The sequence below is a fragment of the Oxyura jamaicensis genome, chromosome 4, assembly GCF_011077185.1.
Source record: "Oxyura jamaicensis isolate SHBP4307 breed ruddy duck chromosome 4, BPBGC_Ojam_1.0, whole genome shotgun sequence".
Taxonomy (NCBI): Eukaryota; Metazoa; Chordata; class Aves; order Anseriformes; family Anatidae; genus Oxyura; species Oxyura jamaicensis.
The window spans coordinates 70,308,231-70,317,727 of NC_048896.1; the positions used below are offsets into that span (position 1 = coordinate 70,308,231).

Sequence of the window (9,497 nt, forward strand, 5' to 3'; positions counted from 1 at the left end):
CTGTGCTGTGGGGTCCCTCCCACGGGATGCAGTCCTTGCTGAACTGATCCAGTGTGGGCTTCCCACAGGCAGCAGCTCTTCAAGAACTGCTCCAGATACGGGTCTGTACCACGGGGTCCACCCCTCAGGAGCAAACTGCTCCAACCTGGATCCCCCACGGGCTCCTGCCAGGTCACCTGCTCCTGCGTGGTCTCCTCGCCATGGCCTACAGGTCCAGCCAGGATCTGCTCCGGCAGGGGTCTTCCCCAGGCTGCAGTCTCCATCGGTGCAGGTGACCTGCTTCACCATGGTCTCCTCCACAGGCTGCAGCGTAGCACCCTGCTCCACTGTGGTACTCCATGGGCTGCAGGGAAGACAGTCTGCTTCACCATGGTCCTCACCACAGGCCGCAGGGGACTGCTGCTATGGCGCCTGGAGCACCTCTCCCCCTCCTTCTTCACTGACCTTGGTACCTGCAAGGCTGTTTCTCACTCCTTTCACTCTCCCAGTTCCTGTGTGGTGCAGCATTTTTTTTTCCCTGTCTTAAATATGCTCTCACAGAGGCACAAAACGACATAACTTATTGGCTCAGCTCTGGTCAGCAGTGGGGCCCTTATCAAGCATGGGGCAGCTTCTTGATCCTCATGGAAGCCATCCCTATGGCCCCCTGCTACCTAAACCTTGCCACATAAACCCACTATGGATTCTGAAGGCACAAGCTATTGAAAAGTAAGGATTTCCTTGGCTCCTCTTCTTATAGGATTGTTTTATTTTTTCTTCTGTTTTGCTGTGGAACGGACTATGTCCTTGTTTCCCTTCTCTGAATGTATTCCTGTGATATGTCAGTAATTCTTGGGAGCAGGTGACTACTACAGTAATCTGAGTGGTGATTTAGGTCTTGTGATCAATGTACCCTTGAAATGTAAAACGTTCTTCCCCTTTTGGGGTTGAATCAACACATTGATTATGAAATCTCACTGCATTCTTTACTGTGGTCTTCTTAATCCCGTGTAATGCATATTGACTGTTTTTGATTGAAAAAAAACAACAATATTTTTATAATCTATATCTGTCTTGGGGGAGAGATGTTCTCCAGATCAGGCACAGATAAAGATGAGGTATCAGTTCTCAGGAGATTAGAATCATTTGTCCCATGAGCAACAAAAAGTTGTACCATCATTTTTTCTTCCTACCATGATGTTTCTGACATGGGAATTCCTATTTTATTTATTATATAAAAATGAATCATTCCAGTAGTCTTACATTGGTGGAACCAGCAGTCAGAAAATTCTTGTCAGAGTCAGAGAAGGCATGCATATGAAGTAGACATCCTTCCCTATATATCTTCAACAAAGTAATGATTTTGTAAGTTCAAAACAAATTTAAACTTACATGTTACATTTTACAAAAATAAGATCTGTTTGTAATGTCTCATATGTAGCTGCTGTTTTAGTGTTGTCAGTATTTCATCAAAACTGAAAAGAATAATGAGGTCCTTTAGGATGATAATTAGCTCCCTAGGTCATAATGTCTAAAAAGTGTTGAAGCAGCAGTCTGTGTGAATCTTCCTCTGGTAAAAATGCTTATTAAATAAAGTTACAAAGGGTATTAAAAATATGGAGGATACTGCACAGTTTTAACCCTTGGGATATGGTAGTAAAATGTCCCTGCAGCAATAAAGTTCCTCCTTTAACAATGTATAGAAATCTGTGTACTGGCCGAAGTAATTTCCTGGACGTGGGACAATTGGACTCTAAAGCATCAGAAGAATTAATATGATGTGGCTTCTTGCTTTTCATAGATTTCTCATACTTCCCTATCATGTATAAATTATATGAAAGATTATTTTATGTGTTACAGAAGACGGTTGCTAATTACATCATAATTTCCTGTTTTGATTCCTTATATGACAAATAAATAAATAAAAACGTAAGAGCAGTATTGATGTAGCCACCATATTCAGTCTGAAAATTTTAGGAGATGCCAAAAGTGGGATGGGACTGAAAGAATGAGTGAACGAGATGACTACAGAATAGTGTAAAAAGGCTATGGGATTTAGAAATTAAAACAAGGACAGAGAAAGGGAGAATGTATTTTGGAATGTCTGGGAAAACAAGGATAAGGAGTAAAGAGCTACATGGAAACAAAATAATAAAAAGAGGAAAGATGGGCAATGGTAGTGCAAGTAAAAGGAAGGTGGAAAGTCACGAGAAAGGTAATAGCAAACATTATATGTAATAGGCAATAAGGCACCCAGATTCTTTCTGTGAAAGTTATTTATGAATCTCAACACCTGTTACACTCAGTTTTAACACGAATGCAGGAGGGTTGAGTTATGCACATGGAAAGTAGAAGTAAGAATTAAGAGCTAAATTAATCATTTTCACTGACTTCATGGCAGCCTAAGGAGCCTTGTGTCTTGGTTTCTTTCAGCAGGGCATATTGTTTAGGGATTTAGCATCAGAGGGTTAGATGACATAACCTGGCCTTGTGTGTATCAGTCTGCAAAACTCCAACAGTAATGCTGTTCTGATCCCACTGGCTTGCTTTAGTGAAAATCCAGACACAAACCCAGTCCAGTACTAAAGATTCCAAGTGGTAGTTAAGCCATCATTCCCTTGGTAGTGGTGCTTATATCCTGCCTGTGGTTTTGTTTATGACCCAGTCACCAAGCTGTGACTGACTTCAAAATGTCATTCTGTGTTGTGTAGATGGGATCAGCTAACCCTATCTGTGTAAATAATTATCCAGTATTCCCAGATCCCATCAAAACCCTGTTTTCACTGTGGCAGGTGAAAAACATTCACGATCTTTTGCCTGCCTGAGCCAATTATATAGAGCAGTTCATAATTTGCAAAGCTCCCGAAACTGTTTTCTGCAATATTTGAATTTCTGTATATTGTGCTAATGTGCTTATAGTGGCCCTTGTTGTGGGAAACATATGGAATTATTTAATGAGAGGGTAAAACAAAAACAAACACTGTATTTTTCTTTTTTTTTTTTTTTTTCTTTTTCTTAAGAAACCACCTGCAATTGCTGTTCGACCTGGATCAACACTGATTCCAATTAATAACATTAATCATCTCCCCGAACGTGATGATGATTATGGATATGAGTGCCTAGAAGGGAAAGACTGTGCTAGCTTCTTTTGTTGTTTTGAAGACTGCCGCACAGGATCTTGGAGAGAAGGAAGGATACACATTCGTATTGCAAAAATTGACTCCTATTCTCGTATCTTCTTTCCAACAGCCTTTGCATTGTTCAATCTTGTTTATTGGATTGGCTACCTTTATCTATAAATTTCAGTGGTTGGACAAACTCAGAAAAAAAAAAAAAAAAGTTATCTGTCATTAATGCTTTTCAGTGAATGCTCAAAGAATAGAGCTGGTCCAAAATGATTCAGATTGGATGTTTTTAAAATCTGAAACAATGAGAGGAAATATGATGATGTAGTCTCCCTCTTGTGATCAACTATAGAACATATATTGGCATTTTGGAGAGGAAATTTAAAAATAACACCTCTTATGATTTAGATTACCTGAAAACAAACCTATTTTTGTCCAGCTCTAACAAAATGCAGTCAAGAGGCTATATTATTGAACTGAACATTTCTACATAACCTTTGAATTTCAATTCTAAATGATAATCCAGTTGAGTTTTGTAGCATCTCTTACACCTTAACAAAGAAAGCCTTAATAATACGGGATTAGTTATTCTCATCCATTTCATCTATAAGATGATGATTTTTATTAATTCCTGACCTTAAAAAGTTGAAGTGGAACATTTCTATTTTTCAACTAGACATTTGTTCTTTGCTGTATGTTAAGAAGAATGGTTAAGTCATGATTAATCACATTCATATTTATACAAAACACAGAGACAAGAGCAGCAAGAAATGCGTATATCGCAAAAAAGCCACAAGGGTAATTCTGAGCTTGTCTAATCCTGACCATTGATATAGACTTTTGCTTTCAGCCTTTGATTACATGTATGTCTGTGCTCCATCTGCTGTTATTTCACTGTTGCAGGTTCCCCAACGTTCTCCAAGAGGGCTACAACTTTGAAAAATTCCTAGCTAGCTGCCGTTCCTCTAATTTCATGGAATCCAGACTGGTGTTGGCTAACAGATTCTGGCCCTTCAACATAATGCTCTACACATCCTCCCCATCCCCCTGTCCTTTGTCTTATTCATTCTCAGGGGCAGAGAAAGAGTTAGAGTTCAGTAGAATTTGTATCATCAGAGTTTGGAAAAACCCTATAACAGTGCTATAGACTTTGTATTCAAAACCATTTACCCATCCTATCCGTCCCTAAGAATAAAATAGAGTACCTGGTCTGCTTCGCATACAGTATAGTTTTGTATATTCTGTTTGTTACTGCTTATGCTTCTCACTGAGCCAAAGCCAGATGCCAGATTTACCAGATTTACTGATACTGTGTTATATGGATCGCTGTGTAATTACCTCCTTGATAGATATACTTTTCTTTTTTTTTTTCTTTTTTTCTTTTTTTTTGCCTTAATGAAAAACCCTTTTATAAGGGGAAAAAATAAATATAATTATTATGTATTACAGATCCTTCTTCAAGATGGGGTGTATTTCCCCAAAATCACAGGACCGGTACTTTAACCTTTCTATGGTCAGAGCTTCTGTTCCCTTTGGTAGGAATTCTTCAGTAATAGTATTTCTGGACTAACTTCTATGTGTTGACTATCACTGGCTGGCAGCATTTCCTATCTAAATTCTATTTTAAATCCATTGTCTTCATTATAGAAAAATGCAGTCTTTCCTCCTTTCTCAGAAAGAAACTGGTCTCAAGTGAGCTTGCAAAAATCACTGTAAAATTAAGATATGCATTAAGTAGAAGTCAGAATTACACAGAAGACTTTACAGATCTTTAAAGAGGATTAATGGGATTAACATTTGGCTGTAGGTGAGGATGCTCAGTACTAGAGGTAAAGACATGATTAATGGTTAATTATAGAAAATGATACATGGAAGAAGCCTCCCCCTCCCCCCAATATTTCTGAATGTGCTACCTCCTCTGAATTTTTATCAGAAAAAAGTAATGGATTTTCATAGGCTAGTTGGTACCAGAAGTAATAAGATATTCAGTACATATGTGAACAGTTACTGCAATGTTCTGCCCCAGAGTTTAATAAAGAATGCCAAACTATGTGCAGTGATTCTGGAAGCAAGTGACTGAGATCACATTTTAATGCAAGCTTTATTTCTTTATTTAGCCAAACATCATCTGTTGTATGACCTTTCTGAGCACCAACTTCCTATGACTGTTAAACTGAGGGTAGAAGTGCAGCATCATTAACAATGCAATTGTTTCTTTAGAGTCTCATTTTCAGAAAATGTTCAGTACAATGGAAATATTTCAGTTTTAATTCCATAGTGTAGTGTGGTGCTTTTTGACAGCACACTGAACATGTTCCTCTGTAGGAGGGATTAAGGTGGCTTCAGTAGCAGTATGTTAGATGTATATTTGAAAGGCATTCTACTTGCTACTCAGTACAGGCCCAAATTTTTGTGAGCTCCTGGCTGTCATTAGTTTACCTTTAAACAAAAGGAACTTGAAAGAACTTGGCACTTTGCAAGGGAAAATACAAATTTCACAGCACATCCATTTAGATTTTTCATTTGGTTGTCAGTTGCCAATCAACCTCCAGTGATTTACCTGGACAACAGAAAACATCCTGAATAAAGAAGGGATAGATAAAAAGTCTTTCATCTTTAATTTCTATGAAACAATGTAATGGAATATTAAAGCTATTGAATGTTATGACTCTTTGGTTTAGAGATGCACTTGCTTCTGTCTGTTGACAAACTTTTCTGTGTATTTCGTTTCTGATGAAATCATTTCAGTTTCCCATAGTACTGTGAGTTCAAATTGAAATGGGAATGCAGTGAACTGTAACTTGGCATGTAATAAATGTGTTATTTTAGTCCTGTGTGTTTTTTGTTTGTTTGTTTTTTCCAGTTAGCATGTAAACAATAAATTACAAGAAATCTAAGTGTTTCTCTCAAAAAATGGCAAGAAACAGAGACTATGATTACCTAGGCTTAGATGCTGTGACCATTTTTGAAACCTACCTGGAAAAAAAAACAAAAAAAAAAAACAACTCATTTACTGATAGCTGGGATTACAATATTTGGAGTCATATTATTCTGACCACTACTGCTTAAAGACATGCTTAAACCTGTTCCTACTCAGCACTATAATTAGGCCAGAATTTAGAAAAGCATGTGCTTATGCACTGACATAAAGAGTGATGCTATCCTGAATTGATGCCATTAACACATGCTTAATTTGCATTAATTTCAATAATGAGTGTTCAGTAGCTCAAATGATTGAGCATTAAGGATGGGAGCCAGAGCCTCTTCAGTAAAGCATTTTCTCGTTGAAAGAAAGGGACACAGTGAAGAAATTGCCAGAAAGGAAGAGAGGGGACAAACAAGTCTGGGGAAACTACACCCATTGTGAACATCTCCTGAAATGTATTTTTCAAAACAGAGACATTTCCTTTCTGCATTTATGTTTACCACTTGTCTGTTTTAGTAGTAAGTACAGGTCAGAGTGTTATTTTTTCGTAAGGTTTTATCTGTGATTGTACTTACTGATCATCAGTGCATGTCGTCTGTGTCTGAATGCCTCTGTTCAATGTAGTAGCAGTAAAAGTGCAACCAAAGCATGAGCTCTGGATAGTATATTTTATATTCACATGTGGATGTACTTCAAAGACTTTAACCTTATCTAGTTTTCTGACATTGAGAAATAGGATTGTGTAAGGCTTTGAAGGAGAACCACCTCCAATACAGTTTCTATAATTTTCTGTTGCTTATTTGCAATGGTAGTAAAACACTTATTTAAAATTGTTATCTGAACTGTACTTTGTAATTTGTGAGCACGTTTGGCCTTTCAATTGAAAGCTCAACAGGAGGAATCTGGATTTCAATAGCCATCTACATGATTTAAGATATATTTTATTTAATTGTATCAGTCATCATTTCAGTTTGCTGTTTCCATATAACTGAGGATTAATGCTAATACATCTAATTTGCATTTTAAAAATCATTGCTTTCATAACTTTTTTTAAAAAAAATATTACAGTTCTCAACTTAGTTATACATTAAAGACATTTTATGTTTGTGAAATAAAACTGTATTTTGTGGTGATTATAATAGAGAGAATAGCAACTAAAGTAGAATTTCTCAGCTAGACTAGAGTTTAGAATATGAAACAAGGAATTAGAAAGAACTGTTGTGCTTCTACGCCTGAAAAAAAAAAAAAAAAAAAAAAAGGTGAATTTCCAGATGCCACTGGGGAGACTGACTCAATGGGAAAGGTAGAATATTTTTCAGGCTGAGAAAAAACCTGTGCCGGTTCACACCAGGGACTTGTTACCCAAGTGGGTTAAATCAACAAAAGTTTGGTATGTCCTTTGGTGGTCTCTTGCTTCTGCTTCAATTGTTCCAGCAATTGCAGTTGTAAAGCCATGTTGCCAGGTGACTCAAAACCTGGAAAAAAAAAAAAAAAAAAAAAAAGTTTTTATTATACTCTTCTCTAAGATAATGTTACAACCAGATGGGAGGGATCATCTGACTGATGATGCAACGCTATGGCCCTTTTATTCTTCTCCAAGACAGGTGGTGAGAGCTTGAAGCTGGAGGCAGAGGGATGATTTCTTATGATGGGTGTATTTCATTCAGTTGAGAACCTATAATGAAAGCTGATGTGGAGGAAGGGGAAAAAGGCAGTGGGGAAAAAAATATGGTAGGGAAGTGATTCTAGAATCCACATTGGTCTGAGTGGTTTATACTGAGTTAATAGGTTTCTCAGAAGAAATAGTGCTTCTGATTTCCCTGCAACATAATTAATGTTAATATTATTAAACATATATTTTCTATACATTACTTACAGACTGAATGAGCAATGGACCGTTATCTTAATTGATCACTCTGGTGAATTGTCAGACTGAAAATCAGAAATCAGGTTAAATATGTTTTTTTTTTTTTTTTTTTTTTTTTTTTAGTCTTTCTTTGTCCTTTTATTATTAATGATAAAACTATTTTTTAAATGACTGAATATTAATTGGTGAAAAAGATACTGGGAAAGAGCTAGCACCTAAGGTGTGTACACTGCTGTTAGTCCCCTTGAGGGCCAGCCCTGCACTAGATCACTGAGTTTCTTTCTCTTTCAGAGGTTGGAAAGGTGGATTATGATCATGTCAGGCATAAACCAGTGTCCTCCAAGGATTCTGGTAACAGTTTTTGGTTAAAAAAAAAAAAAAAAAAAGAAAAAAGAAGAAGAAGAAGAAGAAAAAAGACTATTTCTCCCTGCTTGTCTATGATTTCAAACAGGCTACATGATTTTCTTTAGAAGATGGATCAGAGCTATTACTTCCAGAACAATGAAAAAGCATCCCTGTACATCTGTCTGCACACGTGCAGTTTTGTTGTGTTGAGTGTCCTGTTAAAGGCACTGGATATATATATATATATATATATATATATATATATTTTTTTTCATATGTGGGAGAATTTGGATTGCACTCCTGGGCAATACGTCCAAAACTTGTTACAAGTTGTGGGTTCTGAGACCTGTTATAGATCAGTGAATACTAAACTTTTGAGGTTATATACTAGCAAATCTCACCGAGAGAACTGGAGCATTACAAAGACTTTAGAGGAAACTTCAGGCTTCCATTGCAGGTAAGCAGTTAAAGTTTAAAACTGTAATAGAATAAAGGATCTCCACCTTTTATCTATAGGCAGGTGTTATTGCCCACTAAAAAATCTGCAATACATGTTAAAAAAAAAAACTTAAAAGTTTCATGGTATTTTAAGGAATAAATGATATCTGTAAAATTGCTGAGCAATCTCATTTCCCTTCGCAGTGACAAATCTTGCTTTGCCTACAAATTTTGCTTATGGTAAATCAACATAATTTGAACTGGGTGAGGGAGCCACAGGGGATAAGACCTATGAACTGTTCTATGTTCTTCTCCATCCCTGTTCTTAGTCAAGAAAAGAGTATTGAAGTACTACAAAGTGTATGACGTATAAATTAGGACATTTTTTCTACTGAAAACGGCTTGAATTCCACTAACTGATAGGATCCAGAAAGAGACAGGAGTCTGCTCACAGTAATAAAGATTCCCTTTTGTAATTCTTTGTGGTAGCTGCTTTTCCATACATCTCTGCATGCCTACCTGAAACTCAAAGATTACCCAGGCTGGAAGTAATTTGTTTGCATTTCTGGCTACACAGAATGATCTTTATCAGCATGGTTTGAGTCTTGCTGAATTCAAAAGAAATGTTTCCTCTTCAAGTTTCCCTGAATTGAATTCATTCAGGGAATGTATGAGAGGTCTAGCCATCGGAAAAGCGATTTTCTGTTGGTCCAGCTGAGGAGGCAGACTGGCTCTGTAGGGTGGCATTAAGATTACTTTGTCATTTAGAATTGAAAATGTTAAACACTCTTAACAACAATGATCAGTACTGTCCCCA

The 9,497-nt window shown here is 37.0% G+C and overlaps 1 protein-coding gene across 3 annotated transcripts in view; it reads left to right on the forward strand.

Moving 5' to 3' along the window:
• The window catches only part of GABRG1 (gamma-aminobutyric acid type A receptor subunit gamma1), a 54,005-nt gene extending 48,067 nt beyond the window's left edge, over positions 1-5,938 (forward strand). For all 3 annotated transcript variants that reach the window (XM_035325458.1, XM_035325459.1, XM_035325460.1), the window contains one exon: positions 3,000-5,938. In XM_035325458.1, the coding sequence (XP_035181349.1) occupies positions 3,000-3,278 (279 nt within the window). In that variant the 3' untranslated portion in view covers positions 3,279-5,938. The remainder of the gene's footprint in view (positions 1-2,999) is intronic.
• Positions 5,939-9,497: the final 3,559 nt, after the last annotated feature.